Raw genomic sequence first — 27,556 nt, 5'->3', positions numbered from 1 at the left:
TTTCTCCACGCGATAGGTTAAGCTAATATTAATTTTCTCCTCCGTTCTTGCATTTAGAATCTATCAATAAAACACTGTTATTTTGATTTGCATTTATTTCCCAATGTAACAATTTACAATAATGATACAATGAGCTTATTTATTTATTTTCTACATCAGACAAACACGTGATGACACAGTCCGCGGTAGATATTTAATGTTTTACACGAACTACAAGTAAATAATCACAATAAAACATATTACTGTATGGTTTTATAGAGAAACTAGCTTCTGCACACAATATTGCTCGTATTTTTATAAAATATAGCCTTTTTCAGGGATAATATAGCTCTCGAGCAATGAGTTTCTAAAATCAGTTCAGTGATTCTTGATTCATTACATACAAACCTTTTACAGAATCAGAATAGTTTTTTTTATATTTTTATTGAAAGCGTTTCAAATTACAGTAGTGACCTAACGTGCACAAGGGTTCAGTTAAATCGACAGATTTATTTATTTTCGTGCTAAGCGAAAAGCAAGTTTGACTGTCTTTGTTAAGATTTTAAGTTCTGTCTTATTGAGGTGAAGTGTGCCAAATAAATATACTAAAATGGCACAAAAATATATACATATTTTATTTTAATGTGTGTTTTAAAATAGTAAAGTTAACTTTGTTTAGAAGTTCAAAACTTACCGTTTAACTACGAATCTATCGACACACATTAATATTACAGATTATCCTTCATCTCGACAAATATTAAATTCTGAATATAAGAACACATTTTGAAGTTTATGGACCATCTCTAACTAAAAGTTATAAATACTCCAATTTACTTACTGCACGCATAGATAACGATATTTCGAGATTCCATAGATTTCTTGAAAATACAGAATGTTTTGTTTGGAAAATAACCTATATTTGTCTATTTTTTTTTTGCTCATAAGTTTTAAAATCACATTTCACTATAATATGTCTTTTGCTTGAAGTTCGATATTGCTTATGAAAACATCCTGCATTTTTTAAATGTACAATATAATATTTTTTTTCCTTTTCAAATAAACACATAAAATAATACTAAGGTTTATAATATAAGCGGCGTAGCTAGGTTACTTTTCAATGTTCTTTATTTATTAAACCAAATGAAACTAATAATCATGAAATCAGTATTTCTTGCACTTGATATTTGAAATAGAAGCTGCCCCATGATTACAAATCACCATATTTTACTTCAATCATATCAATATTTTAGAAGTTGTTTTAAAACCTTTTTTTTTTCTAGCCACGCCAAAAACAAGATGATAATAATTTTTCATATAAATTTTATTTTTTATAGTTAAGACATTCGACATACTAATCGTCGCGTAAATGCTAGCATGTACATAATATAGGGGATGCAGTATAGTATATACATTATAAGGTAAATAGGTTTTTACATAACGTAGACTTTCTCAACGCGTTTCATACAGAATACCTCCTTGGTCTTCGGGCAGATTATGGAGCCGTGTTCCTTCATCATTTCTTTTAGAGCCTGAAATAAGCCATGAAATTGTATGAATGGTAAAGAAGTAAAAATAAAGTTATTTTAATTTTTTAAATCTATATAAATAAAAATAAATTGTTGTTCGTTAGTCTGATTAAAACTCGAGAACGATTGAGCCGATTTTGGTTTTAAAATGTTTGTAGAGGTCCAGGGAAGATTTAAAAGATACGAAGTTCGCGGGGTCAGCTAGTTATTAAAATAAATATTGTAATGACTTTTTAATAATCTAAATCTAAATTATAACTGGATTTAAAAAAAACATTATATGGGGTTTATACATTATTGACTTTCAGTATAGTCGGACGCAAATTTTAGATTATTATCAAAGAGGTCCAAATGAGCGTCAGGAGTCCCAGAATTTAACGTGCCGAAACACGTATAAAATCGGCATGATACGGAACCATCCTCAAGCGAAATATGCCAACATAAGGCTAATCTTTCTTTCTATCGGTTGCTGTTTTCATTACCACAAATTTAGTTTTAGCTACAATATCCCAAATATCTCACCTTTTCACCATAAACCTGTCCATTAGGCAGCACCATGGGCTGGTTGTGTTCATTGAGCGGAGCCCTGGATATGCGACACAGCAGCCGCGAGTGTGACACGTGCGCGTGGGGCAGTGTCCTCGCGAGGGTGCACAGCGGCGGCTGGCAGGCGGGGCACGCTGGTACCTGAAGTTGTTAAACATTTTTAATTATTTAGTTTCATTATAACATTACAACATAAAATAAATACTACATGTATGTTTTATAAATGCTCATAATGTCACCTTTTCACACACGGTCGGTTAGCCCCATGGTAAGTTACTAATTAACTTGTGTTATGGGTGCTAACACAACTGATAAACTACATATTGCTACACATACACATATTTATTTATAAATACATATTGTAACGCCCAGATCACGACCATACAAGCATACTTTACACAAATGTCGACCGAACCGAGAATTATATGCTCATTTTGTTAAGGGTATTTATGCGTCTTATATTTTTCGCAATAAAACTCATTTTCTGTCAAATATGGAACCTCAGTTTCGGCAGTCCGGCATGGTAACCATTGCGCCGTTGAGGTCGTTTGTTTATAAAAATACTCAACTGATCTGAAAAATTCTTTCCCTGATGAAAAGCTACACTCTTCTCGAGTAACATAAGCTATATTTTCTCCCGGTATGGGCAGTAGTTTGGTAATAAAAATTTCGTTACAGTTACCCTAGCAGCTCCACATTGAGGAGTGTGCAGTGCAGCGAGGCCGAGCTGCAACGCTACGGGCAGGGCGGGCAGCTTGGCGGGGTGCAGCAGCCGCGCGTGCTCCCAGCGGAACTGCTCCACCAGCCCCGTCCACCGACCCGTCTGCAGGAGCGAGCGGTATGGTTCTACCTCTGAAAGGAGAAAATGTATGTTAGTCAATATCAGCATTGTTTATTTATTTAATTATTTATTTAACAGTTTATGTACACATAAAAACACAAACAAGAATATACAATAGAAAAAATTGTACAAGGGCACAGCTTATCTCAAAAAACGACAAAGAATTTCTTCCAGCAGGCCCATTATGGGAGATTATTTATTTATTTAGAGAGATCATTTGTATGTACTGATATTTTTATGATGACTGCGTAAACCACAGGAAGACCTCGTCCGAAACGTGACTAATGCTGGGAAGAAGACAACATAATATGTATAAACTATAGTGGAACTGACTGATTAATTGACACACAGCTGAAACCGCCAGACGTTAAGTCTTTCTAACAATCTTACATATTTTTTTTTATTATATTTACAGAGTTGCATGAAAAACCATGACAAACTCATACTCTTAGTGCAAATCTTGGTTTAATTTGTGCAAAAAAAAAACTAACCATATCCTAAAAACTTTCATATCTATTTCATATGTCTAGAAATATTATGATACCTGTATCTTTAGGGAAGGCGAGCATGCCCATGCAATGCTGTATGTCTTTGAGCTGATCTTCCTCGTAAGTGGAGAAGTGTTTCTTGGCGTAACGCACTGCCTCCAGGCGCTTGTCTTCGCGAACCAGCTCTATGAACTCCTGGAATATGTCGAATTAGCATAAAGATTGATTTAAATAATAAAATGTTAATAGTTTTAGTGATAATGAGATTGTGTATATTATTGATGCAACATATTATAACACGATGAACCCAGAATATATTTTTTCTTCATTTTTCTAACTACGTAGGATATGTAAGATTCCATTACTTTCATCTATTTCTGAATTGAATAAAAAAAAATTGCCCAATTCAATCACTGCTGCTGGAATAAAAATACGAGATAGGGTTAGCAGAAAAATAATCCCAATTTTTAAACACCGTTATAACTATGTGAAGGTAATAAATACTTCCCAAAATTCTTGCAACAAGGCAAGACATTAAAATAAAGTTTATGTCATATACGTAAAAATCCTTTTTTCACTAGTCAAAAAAAAAAAATACAAAAATACCCTCCGTATTTTTGTATTTTTCTCAAATCAGTTTCAAACCGACCTGTATCCGTATCTTGAACTCCATGTTGGAGTTGAGTTTCCTGAGCTTGGACTTGTTGTCTGCGCACCACTGCAGGCATCGCGCCGTGCGACGGGACACTAGCTCCGCTTCTACTTCAGCCGCCGCGCCGTATATGTCTGGGATTATGAAGGAGAATGTATTATGGAGTTTTCTAAGAAAAAATCACATAAACTTGTGGGTACGGTACTAAAATAGACGGAAAAAGGCAGACTATGTAATTTAGGATGAAAGTTAGTTACGATGATAATAACATTTGAAGATATAACGAGGCAGATTTAAATCAACCTAGTTTCTTCATGTTTTCTTTATCTTTTCTAATCTAGTTCGTACTTCAAATCAGAATATGAATGAAAATGATAAGTTTCTTTACCACTATGTACGAGTAAGTTATGTAAAAAGTATGTAAGTCGCTAAAACTTATCAGAAACACGCGAATCACAATAATATTTTTTTCATTATCTGTTCTCGTTAAGAAGTTAATATATCACAATAATATACTACAACATTTACATACCAACATTAGTGAGGTCCCGCAGCCCCCTAGCGTCTGCCAGTTTATTGGCAGACTCATAGTAGCCGTTCCTGAGGAAGTAATCCACAAGCATGCGGTCCAGACGGACCTTGCGCCATTGGTTCAGTGTGGTCTGTGGTAGATAAGTAGCCTTTTTAGTTACAATGTGCATAATAGGTAAGTATTTTTCAATGATACAATATTTCTTAATCCAAAATGATGAATGAGATTGGTCTGCGATCATTCACCAACAACAGATAGAGGGGACCCTGAGAGGAACTTGAGGCTACGCAACTGCCTCTGTGTTTTGGAGGCATGTTAAATTAGTGGGTCCTGGTCTTCATTTGAACATCTTCAGCAGTCATAAAGTCTGACAACCAGTCTTACTAAACAGGTTGGGTGCCTGGGTTGAGAAGGCCAGATAGGTAGTTGCTCCTTGTAAAACACTGTTAGTCAGCTGTATCTGGTTAGATTGGAATTCTACCGCAGTATAGTTGGTAAAAGTCTAGGTAGGTGATGAGATCCTGTAGATCGTTTAAATACTAACCTTAACTTGAGGTGTGCTGGGTTCAGCCAGGGCTGCGGCCTGCTCCTTCAAGTGCTCCAACCTCTTCTTACAGACATAGGCGGCTTGCACCTCTTCTGTGATCGCTTCAGAAGCCTTGCGTTTCATCGTTGTTAGCTTTTCCACCTGACATACATTATTATATATCGTTTTAGCCGTTATGTACAGGTTTTAAGTTAATAATGGCTGAATTGTTATTGCAAACAGAAATTGTAATGTGAAATACCAGAAACATCTGGTTATTTACTTATTTCTGATATTATCTGTTTTATACATAACATTCTTTTGTGCAATTAAGTTTTGCAATTCACTACTAACTCTAGACTCTAATATTATATGATTGAGGATGAATTCCATTATATCTCTTACATAAAGATTTGTTTTAAATATAAGGATGTGCATATATATGCATAAAATACATGAATTTCTCTCACCATGCCACCAAGAAGTGTATCAATCTCTCCAGTAGTGACTGGTTGCTTCCTGGTAGCGGTGTCAAGCTCTCCAGCCCCGCTGCCCACTTGACGGGCTTCTACATCTAGCACTCGCTGGGCATTGCGGTAGCGTTTGTTGAACACCTCATACGGTACCTAAAATAATTCATTTATTTCTATAAACATACCATTGTTAATACAATAATACCTAAAACGGGTACAATTTAGAGTTGAAAGTTTGATTAGTATACTCTTTCCCACAAAAGATGTAAATATGTAGAGTGCGCTTTAGATATGTTAGGATATTCTAATAAATGAAAGTAGCCAATCAATATTTTCAAAAAATATTATTGTAATAGAAGTACATTACTATATTTTACACTAATAAATCTGCAAAGTAATACAATTTCTGACCTACATTGTTTTAAAGATAATATAGGACAATCTAGAGAGTCAAAAACCTCATTAACTTATTGTTTGTATTATTGTGCTAATTTTAATTGATAACTATGCTATTACTTTGTTGATTATAGTAAACTTTCTTCTTGTTATAATTATGAAGTTTCAATAGAGTTTAGTAATGTGATGAGCTAATTTGTCGATGTAAATAATAGCCATTTTGTATGATCTTGTTACAAACGATACAAAGTAATATGGCCAACTTTACCTTCAACGTAGCGTGTTCTAGAGACTTCAATTCGTTCATATTTATGTTCGATCGATGAGTTAAACTTGTATTATATCCTGAAATACACGTTCACACTGTTATAGTAGGCACACGATTACTTCTGAAGACCTGAGAAATGAAAACAAAGCTCAGCTGATTGATCAATGGATTACTAAACGAAACATACGTAGGTATACGAATCAACTAAAATTACAACAGTGGCCATAACTTCTGGCAAAATTAAGACTAAACTGTAAAAATACTTCACATTATTATCTAATCATGATATCAACAACAATAATTTTAGAATGTAAGGTAGAAAAAAATATACGAAACCTTTTTGTGGCGTACACGACGTCTTTTCATGAGTTCGTACAAAATGCAAGCAACATTGTATTGTCCTTTTCTTTACCTGTGAAAATGAGCGAGATGAAAAATGTTTTGTAGAGTACGTTCAGTACAGAATTTTTTTGAATATTTGAAAGTGTTTACGCGAATATTTAATTTATCCAAGAATTGTGAACTAACTTTAATAAAAAAACCATTTATAATATGAGGAAAACATCCTTTACATACAGGGACGATTTGATGTTTATTTATTTTTTCAATGAAGGTAAAAACATCAAACAATTTCTAATAATGTAGATGCGGTTTTTGAACATACCTTATCATAGACTATTCAGTTTTATTTTTTAGAAATGTGTAATATAAAAAGTTTTCAAAACGTAAATAATTAAATTTAAACCTATGTAAACGAAAAAATATCGTTTTATTAATAAATTGTTTTGTATCCTTTATATTTCAGCCCTACCCTATAAAAAAATGTTTAATCTTACCTTTAACTATAATTTTAAACTTTAACTGAATTCCATAACAGAAACTATCGAATTAAATTATAATAGATTTTTCTATTAACAATTTATAATCATTTGAAATATAATAATTATCTTTTTTTTCGAGGCGTTGACCATAGACAACGATTTAGTCCATGCGTTTTCGGCGCGTCAGCGCGTCACTTTCATTACGCAAATCCGCCATTTTGTATGTAGCTGGCGGTGCTTCACGGTATACTTTCTCGGTTCAGTGATTATATCCACGAAAAACTGGGAAACTTTGTTCAATTTGACTTTGTAAACTGACTGTGAATATAACTAACAATTTTGTGAAGTTACATAGCTTCAACTTCTTGTGCTTTCGTGATTTGTGTGTGCCCTATAATTGGAGCGCGTGGCTGGTGACTCTTTGTTGTTGGAATCGGCTTATTTACGGTGAGTTTCTTTATATTTACTAATAATAGAGTAGTTTCAGTGAGTTACCAGTGCCTCAGAGAAGTTTTAGTGATAAAAAACGTAATGTGAGAGCGTTATTAGCAAGAATGTGTTGGCGTCATTGATGCGGTTGTAGCGGCGCGGTGATTGCTTTGCTGTGGCGGTGGCTGGCGGCCGACGACATTATTCTCGCGGCGACGCCGACGCGTCACCTCTTGATCGCGTGAGAAAACGTGTTAGTGGTGAATTGGTTTTTCTAGAAATCTCTGCTAATCCCGAATTCGGTGTAATAGTTGAGATAGTTTGACTAGTTTTTGAAAAGTTCCTAACATGTGCTCGTAACGGTTATGACCCTAATTCTGAAAATTGTGGGAGGTGCTTTCCAATGAGTTAACTGTCTAATCTGAATCTATCGTGTTCTAATTATGGATTTCTGATAACGCGCTCACACAACGTCATTTCAGGTAAGATAACATATTAAACTTTGTCCGAAATAAAAATCAATATTTGACCGTGCCACCTGTTCGTTTGAAACTGTAAAAAAACTGGCCAATATTACGTTTTATTGAATTTCAATTGGATGAATCATTTTCACAAGTGAACTGCGTATTCGTTAAAAATTATATCAATTACCTAATTTAAAACTGTACATTTCGAGTTTTTAATAAGTTTTTTTCGATAGTATACATTTTTTCTTTTTACTAATCGCCTTTGGAGAAAAATTGTCAATAGTAACAAAGTACTTAATTTTAACAACCTATTTATTTCAATCATTGTTTTCTAGTTTAAAAAGTGTGCATCGTTTTTGTTCTTAATCATTTCACCACGATTGCCCAATTATTTTCCTTATTTCATGACACTCGTGTTTTTACTCTAACTGCGTAATTTGGGATAACTAGCTCAAAAACTTATTAGAATCAAACAAATCAATGAAAGCAGCAATATGTTATGTATTCCCTGATACAACACACAATAATCGTTATGTTAGGAAACCATTCACATAACATTGTGGAAACTCAAAGTTAAATTACAAATTAGTACATACCCAGTAAACTTGGTTTTGTTCTCACAAAAAGTTTCAATGGATTTCATTGGAAACTTTCCACCTTTCATTATTTACCTATTTAGCTTTTTTCATTTGTTCAGTTTTGCTCTTGTTTGAATTCTTCGCAAGTTTCATTAATTTGTTTGTCCAAAGTTTTTATTTCATTTTTTATTAAAAGTATGCCGAAACGAATTGGTATCATGTTTTGTACGTTCCCGTTTTGATAATTTTGATGAAAGAAGTTTTTTCGTCGATTTATTGCTATTTCGTTTTCAGCTAAAAAGTTTTATTGCTGTTTCCAATAAAAAGGTTTGGCTTTGCCGGCGGCGGATGACGTAAACGCGTGCGTCGGTAATCCTTAAACTTATCTATGTCGCAGTACGTGTTTGCTATCACAATAATTCAAGCTACTAACAGAAAAAAAAAACCGTAATCGTCTCAATAAACTTCTTTAATAGTCCCTTTACCTACATTCCCAGGGAACGTAATACCTACCAAAAATGCAAACTAAATTCGACCAGAGCTCTCGTACACCTAAATGAATAATGCGCACCCGTCTAGAACGTTGGCTTTGCTTGCCCATACATATTCACGTAGGTATACCTACTACGCTATAGCCAACGAGATTTATGTACTCTGTACACGAATCGCAGTTAATTCCATCTTGACTTGCCTCCACTAAAAGTTCACGAACTCTCAAATCAATAGTCTTAATTAAGAGATCGAAATCCTAATTGTGTTCGCTGTTCAAGCGAGTACGTAATCATAATAACTTTTGTTTCGAAACGGCTCGTCTAGCAGTGTACTTAGATGTCGCATAGCAACATATTATTATACGTATGTACGGTGGCGTAAACAAAGAGGACGTAGTGTAGCGCATCGGTTCGCCTCGACCTATCTTTACACGCTATGTCAAGAAGTAACTAGGTATAGTCTAGTCTAGTCTATATCTAGCTAGCTAGCGCAGATAACGATAGAGTAACGTCGCTTGCCTTGCCTTCCACACTAGGGTTGGCCAAAACTAAAACGTAAAACTTTTTTGTATATACCAAAACTTTGCCGTGACGTCTTACGAATTAGAACTAATGATGAATGAAAACTGCATCATAAAATTTTCCTTAATTACTCGAAACATTCCATTTCAGATAAGACCGTAATGACGCTTACTATCTAAGTTGTAACGCTCACATCACACGCTCTTCCGCGCGTGCCCAACGTACCGTTACACTAGACTTTTCCCAGTCATTTTTCAACGTCGGTGTATATTATAAATCGTTTATATGACATCCATAGTGCTCGCTTAGATACTTGTCGGTAAATACACGGACGGACAGACCACATCCGTTAGTGCCGGTGTGATTGTGCGCGTGTGTGAACGCTCACACACACTAGCCACATGACCGGCCAGGCGGGTTGTCGATCGGCAATCGATTGCGCGTTCCTTTTAAATACTCGCCTACAATCATCGCCACGATTTTATTTAGCTTTGTTTTCTTGCCCGAGGCCGTGGAAAGGTGTCTTCGTCGTAAAACGTGTTTTTTTTTTCATTATTATTATCTCGATGTTCGTCTTTATACTTGTGGTCAGTAACTTTTATGGGTTTCATATCGTTGGGACGCTTTTATAATTACTGTCTTTAGTAATTGTTTTATTGTTATCATAAAACTTGTTGGATTCATTGCATGGACGATTTGTAACTGATATGGTTAAAACTCCTTGTATTTTAATTAATGCTATTCGGGTTTGATTAGGTAATACTTCAAGCTAACTAGTCTATAATAAAGTATATCTCAATTGTATGCAAATTATCGTCTACACGCGCTACTCTACATAAGTCCAGACTATATTTTCGGTGCTTTTACATTCACTATACTTGTGCATAATTCTTACGAGTTATTCCCAATTTGTCATTAGTACCGATTGGTCACCAACTATTTTTTCCATACACCAAATCCCAATTGGTCATTCGAGCAAAATAAATAATTTAATATTTAAATTTTGAGTTCCGATTGGTCACCCGCATAAAATTTCACGTATTAGAGTACCGTCAGAAATAAAAGTGTTAGAAGAAATTTTAAATGAAAAACTTCGATGTAGGTAAAGGTATAGCTCTCATATAAATATAATAAAATTTACATTAAAACAGAGGTGAAGACAACATGGGCATTTTATAAACCCGAAAATGTGACTCGATACTTTTTGTGCCGGTAACAAAAGTACCAGGGGCCCATAACTAGCAAAGAGATTGTATACATAAAAATGATGAATGATGGTGTAAATTGGTATGTTTATCTACAATTAGGAAAAAAACGTAAAATCCTGACACTCTTGACTGCTATACTCCTGTAAGTTATGCGGTCCTAGTACACGGTGGGCAGTTCCATGGACACTCGTTGATTGGTATATTACTCATCTGATCTATGCGATCCTGGTATTTTGGTTTTGGCCGTGCGGTGTGTGACGCCGTTGAAATCGCGATTTTATTAATAGCGTCTTGCCATATTCGGAAAAAACATAACCAAAATAAAAAAAAAAAAAAACATATTACAATATTGTAAAGCTTATCTTGTTGACAGTACTTTTTACAAAATAAAGTACGGATGACCAATTGGGACTAAGCAAAATAAAATATTTTATTGAATGACCAACTGGGACACGTTTTTTATGGATGCCAAATCACTAAAATGACGAATCGGGCATAACTCATTCTTACCAGGTCTTTAATATGTTAATTAACAAGAATTATGTATACTAATGTAGCGATAATATTAAATTGATATGCATTTATGCATTTTTATGATCTACACGTGTAAGAAACTGCTTTAAATAAATAAAAAATCATAAGTCGTCCATAACTCTGTATTATAGATTCGCTCTGACTCAATTTTCCCATACGAGAATGAGAATATACAAGGGGTGGATAAATAACTATAATTTACCTAAAAACGTGATGGCGGGTGACCAAACTGCCTCGGTTCCACGTCGTGTTTATCCCCTCTATATCAATACGCTATTTGTTGAGGGGTTTCTATACAAAGTATCGAATGTCCCCGCAAGCAACCACACTACGCACTTTCCCCGATACTCTATACTTTCCTTATTCATCGAATTTGACACTTATAAAGCTGATATATCAATTCATGTTGTGGATTTGTATACTATCGTAAGTTTTTGCTTGGAATCATATCGTCGAATACATAACAGTGAAAGTATCGATTATTTTTATATTCAGTAAAATTCCATAACTGTAAATAAAGGGATAGAACGCGCTCCGGATTAAATTTAATTCCAATTTATTGTTTACCAAAGTGCGTTTGAATTTCATGGGATGCAAAATTGCAAACGTGTTTTTTTTTCGTGATAAATGTCGAGTGTGAATTTATAGTTTCATTGGCCTATTAAACCTGTTTTTGTTTTGAAACAAATAAAACCATAACGGTAATGCAGTATTCATCAAATTAAGCATAGAATGACGGCCATCTTTTTCCAAAAGCGGTGAATCGTCACCTGTAATGTATGCGCATATAATTATAATACTTTTTCTATAGAGCAACTGTAGACTTAAATCGCTTGCTACATGACATCTGGGTTTTTCCTCGCTTATAAATAGGTGCTTAGGTATTTTTTTAGCCTGTCTGCGTTGGTCTAGTAGCAAGCACTACTGTTAAGCATGATTTCAGAGCTGTAAAGTTAATGACTTTTTCATGATAGGTTAATATTTTTATTAGCTTTTTATAATCACTGGTGTTATTTATGATGAACTTGTGGTCAAGGATAGTTAAAAAATATTGCTTTTGGAGTTCTTTTTACAATTTTCTATTCAGGACGGATATGGGTTAGTCAGATCACAAGCGAAAACTTTTAGTGCATTTTTCGCCAAGAAAACGAATAGGATATGAGATGTTTTTTATTCGATTTAGTCATCTGATAATATAGGTCACGGTGTTCATAAGCCAACGATGCGTCACTGTTTATGCAAGATTACTAATGCAGCTGAATTGTTTAGATCCAAGATTTCAAAAACCAGTAAATAGATCCTGTTGCTAAGCTATATTTTAACACCTTGCGTTTTATTGACCTGCACACTCACCAGTTCTCAGTACGAGTAAGTAGGTGCGGCGGTTTCTTGAGAACTATCTGCCTTTGTAGGTTTAACTACTGTTACAACTCTGTAGCTTTCCCGGAAAGATAGGTTAACGATACAAAATAGTTCACGATAAATTGTATTTCCCTTTCATGTTACAAATACTGCAGTACCCGGGAAGTTGAAGAACTTCGGAGTAATAATCTTTCTCGTGTTATCTTGGTATCATACTCTAAACAAGTTTTCGCCAGCGGTGTCATTCGGGTCCTACCTATAAGACTAATATGCATACCGAGATAAAAATAGCTTATAGCTTTCCTTGATAATTGGGCTATCACACTGAAAAATAATTCAAGTCAGACCTGTGATTAGCGCGTTCAAACAAACAACAACATTCTTATAAAATTATAGTAAACAACAAATAGGCTCATTATAATGGTGTATAAAATATCCTTATAACTTAATGGATTCGTCTTTAGCATTGTCCAATTACTTTATTCGAGGGTCGACTTAGCTTATGCGTAATAGAAATAGTAATTTTCCTTATGTATGACACAATCACTAAGCACGTGATATGTCTCTTGAATAATAAGCGTCTCTGTCAGTTCATTCTTATTACTATGACACTCATTTACTATTGTTTGTTGCTAGATATTAGTGGTTTATGCAATACTAGCCTGATCTCTAGGTTTCACCCGCGTGCCGTCGAATAAAATATGGCCCATGTTATTCAGGAAGAGTGAAGGTTCCCAACAGTTGAAAGAATTTTTCAATCGGTTCAGTAGTTTCGGAGTCTCTAGGGTACAAACAAACAAAAAAAATGTTTTCTCTTTATTATATTAGTATAGATTATTATCGAACTTTAAAATTCGTAAAATGTTGTCGGCATCTGTCTGACTAATTTTGCTATTATTTTATGTAGATCTTCTTTTATGGCCATAATCTATGCGAATTAAATTAAACCGGACTCCAGACAGGTTTGCTCGTGCCCAAATATAGTCAAATCTTTCATCTTTTTTGTAGACACATAAATATCAGAATTTATATTAATTCTAAAATAATAATATCGTCCTATTGTGTGAGCTAATAAACAGGAATGATATTAATATTTAGTTATAAGTAAGCATTTATGGTATTTATAAAATGGTAACGCAATATTACATGGGTAAGTACACTATATTGTTTTTTAATGCCTTCGCATTGTCCTATTAATTTGTTATCTGCCTTGAACTGGAAACTAGGATATTTCCATGACATGATCACGCTATACTTGTATTATCTACAATATACTAGTAAATAAACGATTATTATTCATAATATTAAAGCTATGTACGAAATTCAGCCAGGAACTAGTTTTATGTTCTAAAAATTCTAAATTGTATTATCTAAAAAAGTCTAACTTAAGAGAATAATTTGGTGGTCAATGTCCTGAAATATAAATCAAGCTACAAAGTACAGAATAATTGGCAAAACAGCTATACGACGAAACCAACTTCCCGCAAGATAAATTAAAATTTTCGCTCAGTAGCATTGTCAAAAACTGTATTATTTAAGTTACGTACAGTTCTATTGTACAACGGCTCGTTAATTGTGCCTCCCCATCCCCGGGCGAGGGTGGTGGACACCCCCAAACCCACCCCACTCGCTGACCGACCTATTAAAATTCTAATTACCGACCGGCTTTGTGTGTTATTGCCGAAAAGACTTCATATTGATTCCATGAAACGTGGAAATGCGGTAACATTTTTAGCTATATAAAAATAAAAAGATATCTACAGAGTTCGCTTTTTGCGGAATTTAAATGGACGATAATTGAATCCAGAATATCCTTTCTATTACTATTTTACGTAACGACTGACGCTTCTCGTTTTTTTACCGACCATTTTTCCAGAAGTGTTTTTGAAGCACACAAAAACAGCTCTCCAGATTCAGCGATGTGCCAAATGGACAAAACGTATGCCTGAAGTAGTTGGCTTATCTTCAAAAACTTAGCAAATAAGAACTTCATTCATACTCCAAAACTTTACAAAGGATTCCGCAGATAAAAAAGTTTTAATGTACACAGGAAACGGCTATAGCTTTTCAAACTAGTTAGTGGAGTAGTACTATTAAGCTGAGATAACTACTTAGGTATTGTTGCGACAAAACCTACGAGGGACGAAGCCAAACACCACCAGAAGTTTGGAACAATAGCTAGTTCCAGAATTACTTTTCAAGTCCGACATGAAAATGTTTGATATCACTCATTGTCTTATACCCACGCATTCCTAAACGTGATCTTAACCGAATATAATATTCACGTAATATATCAGAGCACAGTTAATTTCGCACACAACGGCGACAAAGCTATGTCGAACAATAGTTAATGTGATTTTGACACAAAGGCGGGGAGGGCCGGTCGAGGGACGTTTCCCCTCTCGGCCGTCTCTCCGGCACATCCCAAGATTTGAGATATGACCTTGTCATGTCCCCTCCGATAGTAACTCACTTATCAAGGCCTCTTTATTCTTCGTCGCTTTGATGTTATTGCGAGAACACGAGTGCCCCAAATTGAACTCGCAAATATGATATCACACAATTTTAACTGACTTTGATTGCGTTCTCCAGCAAAAATGCCTTTTTTTTATTCGTAGAATTTTCGAGAAAATTGTGGCCCTGCCATAGAATTTGCCGTGTTTTTCGTAGATACATTTTTAAAATGTTTATTTTTGATAAAGATAAAATTCTGACATCTCAAATTTACCATTCTTCAATATAAATGAAGTTCCTATATCTAGATGAGAAACAAGTCCTTTACAAAAATGTATTATCAATAAGTTGCTTGGTAGTATAGTACGAATTGTATTTACAATCCATTCGCCGTTTCGCGAGTCGTGGGCGCGAGTGGCAGATATTCAAACATGTCTAAAAATATACACTGATACGTGAATCTATGTGGGAATAAATTTTTACAACACTGAATTTTAGGGAAAATTAACTGTAGCTATTTAAATTGTTTAGTCATCAGGTCAGTTCGTGATTTAATCAGACACACGTGTCTATCGACAATAAAGCATCAGCTAGCTACATCTTTCTTCAGGTATTTACTTTTCAAAGAATTTACAAAGATACCTAATATCTTTGTGAAGTGTGTGGTCTTACTATTTGTGTAACCGACATTATCAATCTGTTCAAAAAACACAAGCATTCGTCGTGTTTGCATTCGCAAATTACCACTCGGAACGATTGGTACTTAAATTAAAAACCTATCTCAAAGTGACGCATTACGTCTGCACCAAAAAACTATTCGTGGGCGTTGAGCAGTCTACACGAACAATATGATAGGTGTTCCCAACGCGATATAAACATGGAGTATTATCCATTTGGATGCGATCATACCGTTGTTTATTGCAGCCGAACGCGCGCCCATAATACTCGATTTATGGCTCAATTTAGTGCTCCCATACCTAACAGTTTTATGTTCAATGTAGTGTACCTTTTTTTATCAGTACCTATTATTATAACACTCGTAATATACCTGGTTTCAACGAATATTTACAGAACCATTTCACAATGTACTTACATACTTATAGCCACGCGGATGAAAAGCTTAGATTCTTGACTAACATGTAAAACCATTATGTAATGTGGAAATAAAAACGCTACACGTGCGATACTGAAGGTTACAGTACTTATATTGTAACGATACTGCGAATTCTATACATAGATAGCTGTTGCCATACGTTCATGTCTGGGTAAATATTTAACTGGCATGACACCGCAGCAAATTGAGACGAAATTTACTTTAGCATTGTTCAAAATTATAAGACAAGAATTTCGCTATTCTCTGTGATACTTACTCGTCAACTTAGAAATAAAAAGTTTAATTACAAGAAAGCTATAGCCATTAAAAATAACAATTAAACGTCAAAGCCGACCGCACTTAAATTCCTACCCCGTCCGTTTGCCACTTTTCTCACAGTTGGATACAACCACTTTCAGCTTGGCTTTATACGTGTTTTATCGTACACTTTACGTAATTAAACACACGGCTTCTACCGCATGGTGATCATTAAAATGTATTTAATGGCGTCTTGTGTAAGCTGTTTTCGCAAAGCACATTCCCCGGGTATTTTTTTCGCAGTGCCCGGTTATTCGGACGGTTAATGAAAGCCGACGAGATGGGATGGCTAATTGGATTCCGTTTTGTATCGGAAGCCAGCGGCGCGGCTGCGTTTCCGTTCCGAGCGGTGTTATTCACCTTTCGTGTTCTTTGTCATGGTAATTTTTTAGAAACAAAATGACACGCTTTAGCGGCTATCGTATAGAAGTGCTCAGCCATAGTTTTATATAACTTTTATGACTGTCAAGTTTTATTTTGATAGACAATCTTTATCTCTGGCTTTCTTTCAACTTTTAACAATCCGCCGTTTTTATTATACTTACGAAACAATTCTCGGATAGATAGATACGTTCGGACGAAACCTCAGGAAACTTTCCCGTGAATGCCGAGAGCATTCCTCGAAGTCTTCCCTAACTTTTATTAAAACAATAAAATAACTTTCCCCAGCTACTTGTCTATAATTTATTCTCAAGCGCGTCTCACCTTTATCTCTGCCGGTATCGCCATTACCGATGCTTTATCGACAAAAAACAGGTATTTACTGCGAAAAACATTCCACTAGAGTCGTGCGACGTCGAATTTGATCTAAGGCTCGCTGCTGAGTCATACAAGTGGCGACTGTGGGGGGCAGGGGAGGTGTTTGGGAGGGGGGAGGAAACAGCTCAGCTCAGCCACCTATTGTAGTATTGTGGAGGCACGTTGTTTTTGCGGAGAGTGGTGTGTCAGCGACAGGACGTAAGCCGACGTGGCCGTGGCGAACTAGGCTTGAACGAGAACGCGACTCGTTTCAAAAGGTCTAGCTAGACAATTTATGCGGTCGCTTTGTTGATGACATTCTGCAAGTGAACGACTCTTTTGTCTAACAAAACTATAAGGTTTCAAAACGACCCCAGCCCAAGATCGCAGTGTTACATAAAAGAAAAATAAAGACTTAATAGGTCTCATCCCAGGCACCCTTTACAAAGGCTGTCTTTTGGATCTCTCCTCGAAAATAAAATGCTGGACCACTTCTAACAACGGTCGTAGAAATGTTTTTCTAAACTCAGGATCGGTTCAACGCGATGCAGAAAAAAAACAGACGTTAGTTAATTAAACAACGTTGAGTATACATTTTATTAGCAGTGAGGTGGGAAAAGTCGTTTTGGAAGATGCAAGATGAGTCAGTTGGGAAGTTTGCTAGCGACGAACTGTAAATGGCAATTACTTAGTCCACAAGTCGCCACGACGCGACTGGGAGCCGTTGCTGACTGTTTGGACAATTTTCATTTTTATCGTTCTCGCTAACATTTGTTTCTTTTATATTTTGCACTGTTTGTTTGTGCCGAATTACATTTTGTTTTATTTGTTTGCACTTTCCGTTGTGTTCGCTACTTTGTGCTTATCGACGTTTTCCTTAGATTTATTTGGTTCCTTCAAGTAATATAAAACTCGTCAGTTCTGTTCGTTGTTCCGTAACATCAAATTAGCTTGTATCCATGTATCACCAAATAATTCGACTATTTACAATGCCTTTGAAGTCAGCCTGAAAATCCGTACTGTTTATTTATAATGTTTAAACGTAACTATTTGAACAAGTCTGCAATAAATACATATTTCGCAAATTAACTAATGACCATTATTTGCAATTCCGAAACCGCCTATTCCCAACGGGGAAACATTTGTGATTCTAACATTAAATTAGTCAGCAACATAATTTGTGTATTTAATTAGTTAGCACAGAGTGCCGCAATTGTGTTGTTACTAGTCACAGTTTCACAGAATGCAGATAAAATTACAACACCAGTATGTACTGGCAATTGATGTCACCGGGTTATCACTGTTCAAATGGAGTAACTCAGAGAAAAATAAACTCTGAGCCGATCCTGATAACGCACGCCGTTATAAAACTTTATCTCCCGCATATTAAAACACACATACATTGTATACAATTAATTACCCTAGCAATATTACGTAGTTATTAAAATCCATGCTTTAATGATATAATTTTCTTACGTAAAGCCATGTGAAGTTTTTTTTCTGAATAACCATTAGACATGAATATGTAAATCATTTTATTGCGTTGTGTATAAATGGAGCTTGATTAGAGTTAAATGTCACAGCTCAATCCGTTCTCACGCCTATATTGTTGAATATTTATTATGATTGATATTTCAGTTAGCTTAATACAATAAAATTAAAACCTTCCACATCATTAGGGCAGGAATAGATGAAGGGAAAAACATGGTATGCTAAAACCATTTGAATACATCGCCAGTTGGGTTTTCAATCACCGCTGTAAGCTAGCCGTCAGTCTATCACTCACTATCGAAATGACAGTCTCGCCACAACTTCCGACGTTTTGTAATTGGCGCGTTTGAAATGGCAAGTCAAAAAGTTGCCTTTTTGCTCAGTCATGTCCACGATGACGGCCTCTTTGATTAAGTCATTATCTTAACCACTTTATCGAGACATTTAAATATGTATCAGTCTCCAACTAAGTAATAATAAGGCACTAACTAAATGCGACATGCTCACGCCACGATTCCAACTTCGATAACCTAACTGTAATGTCAGATAGCTAGATCACTAATTTTATTTATTGACTACAATCTCGGGGCATCGTAACTTCGTCATAATATAAGACAGACTGTATTATAGCCGGTTTATCTGGAAAGTTCTATGTAATTAATATTCTATTGTCGCTGTCACGTGTATTTATGGCCCAGATAAATAAATCGCGTCTTATTCTGCTTACGTGTTAGAGGGGCCAGTAGCTTCCCCATAGTCGGCTGACGTAAACTAAACGATGTCGATTCTCCACCGGAGATTGTTTTCCAAAGCGACCCCACCCGGATTGTTCTAGTGAAAATCTCATTTTTGGTCTTTCGAATTCATTAAGGGTCTTCCTTTCTCCGTTTGGTGTTCGAATTAGTATTTTAATAGGCTCTAATGTATAGTAATAAACTTGTTTAATAAAAAATTGTATAGCAACAGGAAACTAAGCGATGTTGTCAGAAATAACACGTTCAATTTCCGGGTGACCTTAGCGCGGTTTTGTGGCCAAATGGCGATTTCTCACGTGCGATCCTAATCTATGCTGAGAACGTAGCTATGTATTAATTGACACATTTCTGAAATGAGATTGTTAACCTTGTTTCGTATTATATGTATTTATTACATGATTGAAATACGTCAGCAAAAAGACTTAATTAAAAATAAATACGAATTATTTACCGACTTATTCTTTAACAATTATAATATAAATCAAAGATACGATCAAGTGACACTAATTTAATTCCCCCTTCCAGTTCAGAAATATCCGTTGCTAATATTGGAAAATTAAAACTTCTGAAAGCCGATAAAACAGCGTTGCGGCGTCATCGGAAATCTTGCTAAGATGGCGTTTCTTTTATGTGGAAGATCGTGCCTCGGCGCGACAGTAAAAAGTAGCTGACTTAACCGATCCGGTTTACTAGACTCGGCAAAAAAGTCGCATGTGTATACATTAGCTGTATGTGAAACGTTTGTAATTAATGATTCCGTTTTAGAACGAAACGTTAATCGAGCTAAAGATGCGCGTGTCGGACATTTTAAATCGAATACGTGGCCATGTCGATTTGTTACAGATGTCTATTCACAAGTTCAGCAAAAACATGTTTGTGTCAAGAATAGATTTCATATATTTCTTAGTCATAATTAATTATGTCGTCCGGCGCAAAATAACTATGATACATCTATTTATCTCTAGATAAGTCGATTTATTATTATTCAGACCGAATCTCGTGACATGACGCATCTAATTTATGTCCTAATTTGTCTGCCATATGAATATTTAACCATCTGAATTATTAATAATATAAAATTATAAAGCAGCATCGAATAGTATAAACTTCTATTTGGGTTACCGTGCGTGAGTTTCGAATGAACATTTTTAACATTTGTTAGTGTGCAGTTATCTCAAAGTATATAAAGCCGTGTAAATTATATTAACTATGCTAATTAATCGTCAGTGCTAGACTTTTCTCGCGGCTGACATTGACGAAAGCCGGACGGTAATTATAAAGCCACCTGGTCGGTTGAGAACCAGTCATGAAACTCACGAATGAAGCGGTCGCATCCTCCGTTTGTTGAAGAATTTTACTCGTTTTATAGACGCCGAGAAAAAACGTTGGTATTCCGCGAATTGTGGCCGCAGTTTGGTTCGTTCTTCTATTTTACTAGGAATGGTCTTCAGCTGCTTTTACTCTTTGCCAAAGGAAATTAGCTGTGGAAATATCAAGATTGCTTTTGTGGAAAAGTGTTCTTTGAAATTGTAGTTGATAAGGCGTCTTTTAGAACAAAATAATATTGCCTTGATCTCTCAATCTTCATCAATTTGATCAATTCATGGAAAAAGTGTCTAATGATAAATGTTTTTTTTTTCTTGATTACCTTACAGTTTATTTTCATATATTACTTTCTTTAAAATAACTGAAACTGTCTCTGAAATAAGCAGTTGAATGTTTAATTTATATTTTAAAGTTTTTAAAACAGTTGGCGACTTCTTAAAGGTCAGACAGCTTGACGGCTTGACACAGTAATTATGGAATAGTTAGCATTTATTAATAATGACTGTATTCAGCTGGTGATTATTTGGTTTTAAATGAATGATTTTATTAATTCATAGTTTTAAGACTTTCCAATTTTCTAGATGTCCAACTATGGCACTTCTTATAATGAAGTTAAATTGAATTAAAACGGCAAGAGCGTCTTTGGAAAGTTTTCTAGTAAACTGAAATATTTTTTTATGTATCGTGTCGTGAACTGGAAACCTTCCCCCTATATTTAAACATTCTATGATACGACTGAACTTTTAACAAAGACCTACAAATTATTAACGCTAAGCACAAAAGCTGAATTGTTGTTGCCTACCAACACAATCGTCATACCTATTGTATTTACTCATATCTGTGTATAATACAAGAGCGATAACGAAATATACGATAAGGATTACGTACGTAGAATGTTATTTCATTTTATTTTCACTGTTGCTGAATCGATTTGCTCGGAGTCTAGCTAATATAATGGTAACGCGGCAGGAAAAAATGAATCATAACTTCTGAGCACACGTGTATGTTTTCTGTACATGCTTAGATCTACTTATTCGGATACTAATTATATAAAATTCTGATTCTGAATAGCGCATGAAATGAGATCTTAAGTTTGAAAGAATTAATTGGGTTAAATACAGGAAAATCATGACATGAATTATGTAGAGGCTGTTTCTCAGTGAATTCCCGTATAGTAAGGTTCCCAAGCCAATTATAAAATTAACTATATCCGTAGCGGACGAAGGAGTTTATCATCTTACCCAGTGAACATAAGTCGTAGCCATAGGCTTTAGCTAAAAATAGACTTCGCATCTCGTCCCCAGATATATTCTATCCAGTGGACACGTCCTCCGTCCACTGAAAACGTCATAAAGAAAGATGTCATGAATGCATTATCACGTATGCGCACGTGTTGCAACTGAATTAGCTCCACTAAGAGCCAACGCATGATATAGCAATTTCCGAGCTGCATCGCGGTTTGCCGAATTACGTTCGACTGCACTATCAAATGAATGCTGCGGAATAGCTCGCTGCCAGCTAGTGGAATACTAATAGTATCACTTTGTCTCTTGTGTAGCGGTTTTTGTAAACTATACCTACGGACGGAGTAGTCTACTTTCCTATCTATGTATAATGTGTCTTGGCGCCGTATTCATTACATTATATCTGTAGCACCGTTACTGTATATTTTACATAATGGAATAACAGCTTCGACAACTTTCCTAGTTGTTATTCTATTCGAACCTAACGTTTCAGAACTTTCCGAATTGTTTGTGTATGAAATGTTATTAAAATTCTTGTCATACGTACCATTTGTACAGTTGATCATAGAGCGTGAAATATTCATGTTTAACAACTGTTCGCGTTCATACCGCGGATACCGAAGCGTTTATAAAACTATTTTCATTCACACCCACTCCTATACACTAAACTAAATCACCACTAAACATTTTGAAGCTAAACGTACGTATAAAATTATTTCATTCATATAAAATCTTTTTTGTACGAACAAAGAGAACTGGAATCATTCAATATTAATCGTTAAAGGGTGAGACCGGGCGACACAGCTAGGTCGCAGTTAGGTTACGTAGACAAGGGCGGCGACCTTGGAAACACCCTTGTCCCCGCTGCCTCCCCTTCCCCCTCCCGCCTACAACCCTCGTGCACCCTCCCGGGACGAGATGTGAGCTGACTTTTGAGAACCTACTCCTTTGACTGTTACCAAGTACCTATCATCTATACACGTATTGGTTCTAGAAGAATCGATGAGATTTCGGTTAGCTCCCCAACTATGTAACATTGTGCAAACGCTGCTGTTGTGACGTGTAATGTTTTGTCAATTTCTAATGGCTGGTTTTCTTTTGTTTCAGGTGAGGGAAATTTCTGTCAACCAGTGTTTTTCTGGCATTTTGGAGTTAGCGTAAGTAATCAATGAGCGTTCAAAATAAGTGTCATGGGATTAGTTAGTTACCTTCTAGTAATAAAGAATAAGCAATAAAAGGATGTTATCTCTTTTGTGCCGATAGATAAGAGTAATGTCGTTTGCCTTGGAAAGTAGGTTTTGTATCTAAATTCGAGCTCTATCTTTAGTAACCACAACATGGATGTTTCAGATATTTCTGTTTTTTTTTCTATCCTCCTTACATATTACTAACCCAGCATTTATGTAAGACCCCTATAGCATGCATAAATTAGCTGAACACTGCGTAACAGCCAGCTAATACCGCCAGCTAATATCGTGATTCACTTATTTCCATGAATTCCTTGTTTCGGATTACGCATTTTTCTTGAGAGCTTAGATTTCACTCCCCACTTATCCATGCAAATATGTTATGTACACATGTACTGTATTATCTAAATAAACTAGGATTTAGTATGAGTACTTTATTTACTGGTTGCTAGAAATTGTGTAGTTCTCCTGACTTCTCATTTCATGCGAAATAGTGGAGTTAAAACAGTAACTTGATGTGTCTATCTACGCAATAAACAACCAAGGGTGAACATGGTATTATTAAAAGACATTCAACGCTAAACATCACGAGGGGTCAGCTAAAGGGGTGATATTTAGGACACCTACATTACGCCAGTTATGTTTCTCACCCTTATTATAAAGGGCGACCCTATTGACTTGAAACTTAAAACTAAATAACGTGGTGCTACCGAAAATTTCCACATGGAAAAACACATATTACACTGACCCGGTCCTAGGAGTTGTCTAACAGTATTACATGTTCAATTGTACACGTAGTTCTTATCTCAACGATTACAAGACATCAAAAAGATAAAATAAAAATTGTTAGATATTAAAAAGACATGCAAAGCCGAGTCGTTTACTAAGTCAAATGACAGACCTCGCCTCGATGTAATTGAGTGAGTCATTTCGGCCTTTTAAAGTAATGAAACGGTTTTTTTTTATTTATTTAAATGCTTTAGGTAGTTGAGTCTGTTTGCACGCCCCGACGCTTAATCGTTTCAATGATACGGGCTATCCTGAAGTGACTTGGCATTTTAATGATTTTATTGAACGACAGTGGTTTTAAGATTGTCTGGTAGTCGTAACTGCAGTAACTAAGCTTCTAGAAGCAATTGGAAATTATAATCGTGGAACAACACATTTCAAGGTAGTCAATTTCTGGTCTGTGGGATGTTTTTATAAAAGGTCTAAATTAAATGTATGATAATAATATTATTTCGCCTACCAAATAAGATTTAATCTGATAGTCTATGTTTATAATGGTTCATCAGATCCAAGCTCACGAATATTTCAATGTAAATACATTAGATTAATATCTTCGAGATCTAATATAACAGGGTTAAAGTTCATCTTGCATTGAAATCTATCTCGCTTTATTTGTTCTACTCGTACGGAGTTCCAGTAAATTGATCTTACTTTTATTTGCACACATTTTGCTCTATTGTGATTTTAATACATCAGATAACACCAATTTATTGCAGACACGTTTTTCATGCAGTATAAACGTTTTTGCTGTCTAGATCTCAAGAATATTTCTCACAATGATGCACGCACGTACATTGTCTCATTAAAATATCCAATTCACACAGTAACATGGGTTTATAATTGAATACAATGCCTAATTACAATTTTGGGTTAATTTTCACACAATCCCATTCAATCCGCTGCAATTTGTATGATTGCGCTCGGTGTTGGTCCTAGTTCGCTGCAGTAATTGTGTAATATCCCGCTAAGCCACGATACGTACGTGCACTCGTACACTGACGTGCAAACTTACAGATTTGATTGCAATTAGTTTAATGACTTGCGTATATCACGAATTAACACCACATAAGGGTAACCGTGTCATACTTTACTAAGATCTATTTCTCCGTGGCATCTTTATACGGGATGTTACTTAATCCTTGACTGACAAGGTTTCATTAATATGGCTGCGATTTAATAGAAGTTTTCCTGTCGACATAAATTACTTTTAGTTCAACCTTCACGCAACTAATCTCCAACCACAAATCGTCCATGTGAAAAGATAGATTTTTATTATAACTTCGGAAGTCTTTAACGGCTGGCAATTAATTTTCTAAGACACGAGTTTAGATATAAAATGTTCTAGGATTAATACAAGTTTCATGGCTAGTCCCGCACAGCTGGTAGTTGCATCTCTGTTCCGTTCGCTCCAACTTACTTTGAACTATATTTTAGTGCACACTCGCGCGAATTGCTCCCGGAAAGTTGACGCACCAAGTTGAGCCCCCACCCCCCAGCCACTCTAGTTTAGAACAGTTCTCATAACACTACGTATATCAAACAGTATGCATGTGTGCACATAAAACCAAGTTCGCGTTAACTCGCGCTCCGAAGTCGCTGTATTATGTAATCTTCCGCTTTCCCAACTCTCTAAGTTGGACCATCGAGTCGCTCACATTGTCGCGTGCGGTAATAACAGAAACTCCGTTAATGTCACTTGGAGTTGTCGCTAATGCCGCTCTAATTTGCGTTACGCGTTCGCCTTATGTGTGTTTCCATATTATGTCCTGAGCTTCTTGTTTGCAATTCCCCCACATTAATACGACAACGAGTCGTTCACCTTCTACGCAAGAAGTGCCACGTGTAGGGTTCTTCCATATTTTTCCATATTTCAGGAGATGACGATTATGTGAATCTAGAGCCGTTTTAGTTAAACATTGATTATGTGGTTGTTTGTACGGGACGCTCAGTTCATATTATTCCAGTAACCGGCACGCGCATCTCGAAATAGCGCCAAATTGCGCGACGTCGACTCCTCGCCGACGTTCGCCATAATTCACTTTTGCAGCGAGTGCTAGCATTCGACAAACGGCTCGTTCTGTTGACGTTGACGTTTTGTGCCTCTCGGTTTGATACAGCCAGACTTTGTCATTTTCAGTGGCCACTACGATTTCCGTGCAAGTTACAGCCCACTGCCCAAACTATAAAAAAATCGAACCAATCAAATTTTGAACGCTTCAATTTGCAGGGACCACGTAAACTCAAATGACATTTTCCCTTTTAAAATTCAAATAGCTAATTTCGAGGTTAGCCGTCTAAACTCCATATTTTGTTGGTAAAGCGCCGCCTTTGTTCAGAACAGGTGGGATCCGCGTCGCGACTCTCAATCACGTTGTTTCCTCACGTTACAGTTTAATGGTTTGCCTATTCATGGCGTTACGAGATGACAGCCGTTCTCGGCGTCTCAGACGAAACCAATTTAGACAAGTGAACATTTTTTCTATAACGAAGAACAGGTAAGTTCCGGTCGTTTGAGTTTGTAAATCGTTTGTTGCTGTGTTTTCTTGCGTAAGCAAGTCATGAGTCATTGCGTTTGGTCAATTATGTTGAAGTGGTGTGATTATCTTGTAGTTTTAATTGTTTATGTTTTTACTACAATACTTTGTGGGTTGGCAAAACAAGTGACGATAGCAGTAATTGGAGCTAGGGCGTTCCCCAATTAGGGCGATTAAATGGCGCAGTCGAAATAAATTAGATTATGGCGCCCGTGAAACGCTAGGTCCCTCGACATGCGACCTCATGTCACCTCTGTGACGGTTGTAGCAGACGCCAAGTGGGCGTCCCTTTATCACTACGCATTATTGTTGCGCAATTCGCGCCATTAAAATACACGTGTTATCTCGGTGTTCGAATGTTCGTGCGTCCATGGCATTGCGCCCGCGCCCGATGAGTACTGCTACTAACGATTCCGGCGAACGGACGAAGCGAGTTCGACACGTTTCGTATATTGGCGGTGCGACTCGCAGCGGCGTGCCGATCGTAAGTGCGTTTTCGCCGGTGAAGGCGACCGCCGTTCCAGCCGGCAGTGCGTTCACCGCTCACCGTATCGTTATCGCGAGATCGATACGCGCACATCCGCAACGCGCTCTGTATACACTTACCTGCGCGCTAGCCGCCAGCGACGTTTGCGTGGCGCGGCGGGACGCGCGTTGTCGAAGATGCGCCACGTAAATAATCCGTGTCATTATGTTATCGACGGCGCTCGCTGTCACCGACAGATAACCGCTGCGCGCGACCAACACCGCCGCGTTCGATTCTCGCGGCGTGCTCGCCACCATTGTTGCCATTATCGCCGGACAGGGAATACTCCCTTTGTGTTGTTAGTTGGCTGGCGCCTACTCTGCCTGGCTACCGGATTGTAGTCACTGGATTGTTTGACTCGACACCACCGACTTTCTATCAGGTAGGTACGTTTGCTGAGTAAACTTACTTGTATCGTAAACAATGGACGATTTCTGTTAACTGTGTACACAAAGCCCGCTG

The 27,556-nt window shown here is 36.4% G+C and overlaps 2 protein-coding genes across 7 annotated transcripts in view; one reads left to right on the top strand and one right to left on the bottom strand.

The window, feature by feature from the left end:
• Positions 1 to 77: 77 nt before the first annotated feature.
• Positions 78 to 6,678, bottom strand: LOC126056325 (E3 ubiquitin-protein transferase MAEA). Of its 3 annotated transcripts, none has more exons than XM_064040023.1 (10): positions 6,564 to 6,678; positions 6,228 to 6,304; positions 5,561 to 5,716; positions 5,109 to 5,252; positions 4,565 to 4,694; positions 4,030 to 4,166; positions 3,437 to 3,575; positions 2,734 to 2,903; positions 2,028 to 2,192; positions 78 to 1,508 (listed from the first exon to the last, which is right to left on the bottom strand). In XM_064040023.1, exons 2-10 carry the CDS (start codon positions 6,264 to 6,266, stop codon positions 1,410 to 1,412), a joined length of 1,179 nt encoding a protein of 392 aa, XP_063896093.1. In that variant the 5' UTR covers positions 6,267 to 6,304; positions 6,564 to 6,678; the 3' UTR covers positions 78 to 1,409. The 3 variants fall into 3 exon arrangements, with proteins under 3 accessions (XP_063896093.1, XP_063896092.1, XP_063896094.1); XM_064040022.1 differs by having other exon boundaries at positions 6,228 to 6,356; positions 6,564 to 6,664; XM_064040024.1 differs by lacking the exon at positions 6,564 to 6,678 and adding an exon at positions 6,415 to 6,433.
• Positions 6,679 to 7,229: 551 nt separating this feature from the next.
• Positions 7,230 to 27,556, top strand: part of LOC135116664 (C-terminal-binding protein-like) — an 82,321-nt gene continuing 61,994 nt past the window's right edge. For 3 of the 4 annotated variants that reach the window (XM_064040020.1, XM_064040021.1, XM_064040018.1), the window contains exon 1: positions 7,230 to 7,495. The gene's annotated coding sequence lies outside the window, so the exon portion shown is untranslated. Of the gene's footprint in view, positions 7,496 to 7,790; positions 7,960 to 27,556 lie in introns of those variants that run through there. The other variant, XM_064040019.1, reaches the window with a different exon arrangement.

Source organism: Helicoverpa armigera, chromosome 21 (assembly GCF_030705265.1).
Source record: "Helicoverpa armigera isolate CAAS_96S chromosome 21, ASM3070526v1, whole genome shotgun sequence".
NCBI classification, from domain to species: Eukaryota; Metazoa; Arthropoda; class Insecta; order Lepidoptera; family Noctuidae; genus Helicoverpa; species Helicoverpa armigera.
Note: the sequence above shows the minus strand (reverse complement) of the source record. Positions and strands in the feature narration are given on the sequence as shown.

Bases quoted from the DNA above. Each gene is read 5' to 3' on its own strand.
- LOC126056325 (XM_064040023.1), bottom strand. From the start codon at position 6,266: ATGAACGAATTGAAGTCTCTAGAACACGCTACGTTGAAG. The intron at 5,717-6,227 runs GTAAAGTTGGCC...GAATTATTTTAG, and splicing joins TAGAACACGCTACGTTGAAG to GTACCGTATGAGGTGTTCAA. The intron at 3,576-4,029 runs GTCGGTTTGAAA...GACATATTCCAG, and splicing joins AGTTCAAGATACGGATACAG to GAGTTCATAGAGCTGGTTCG.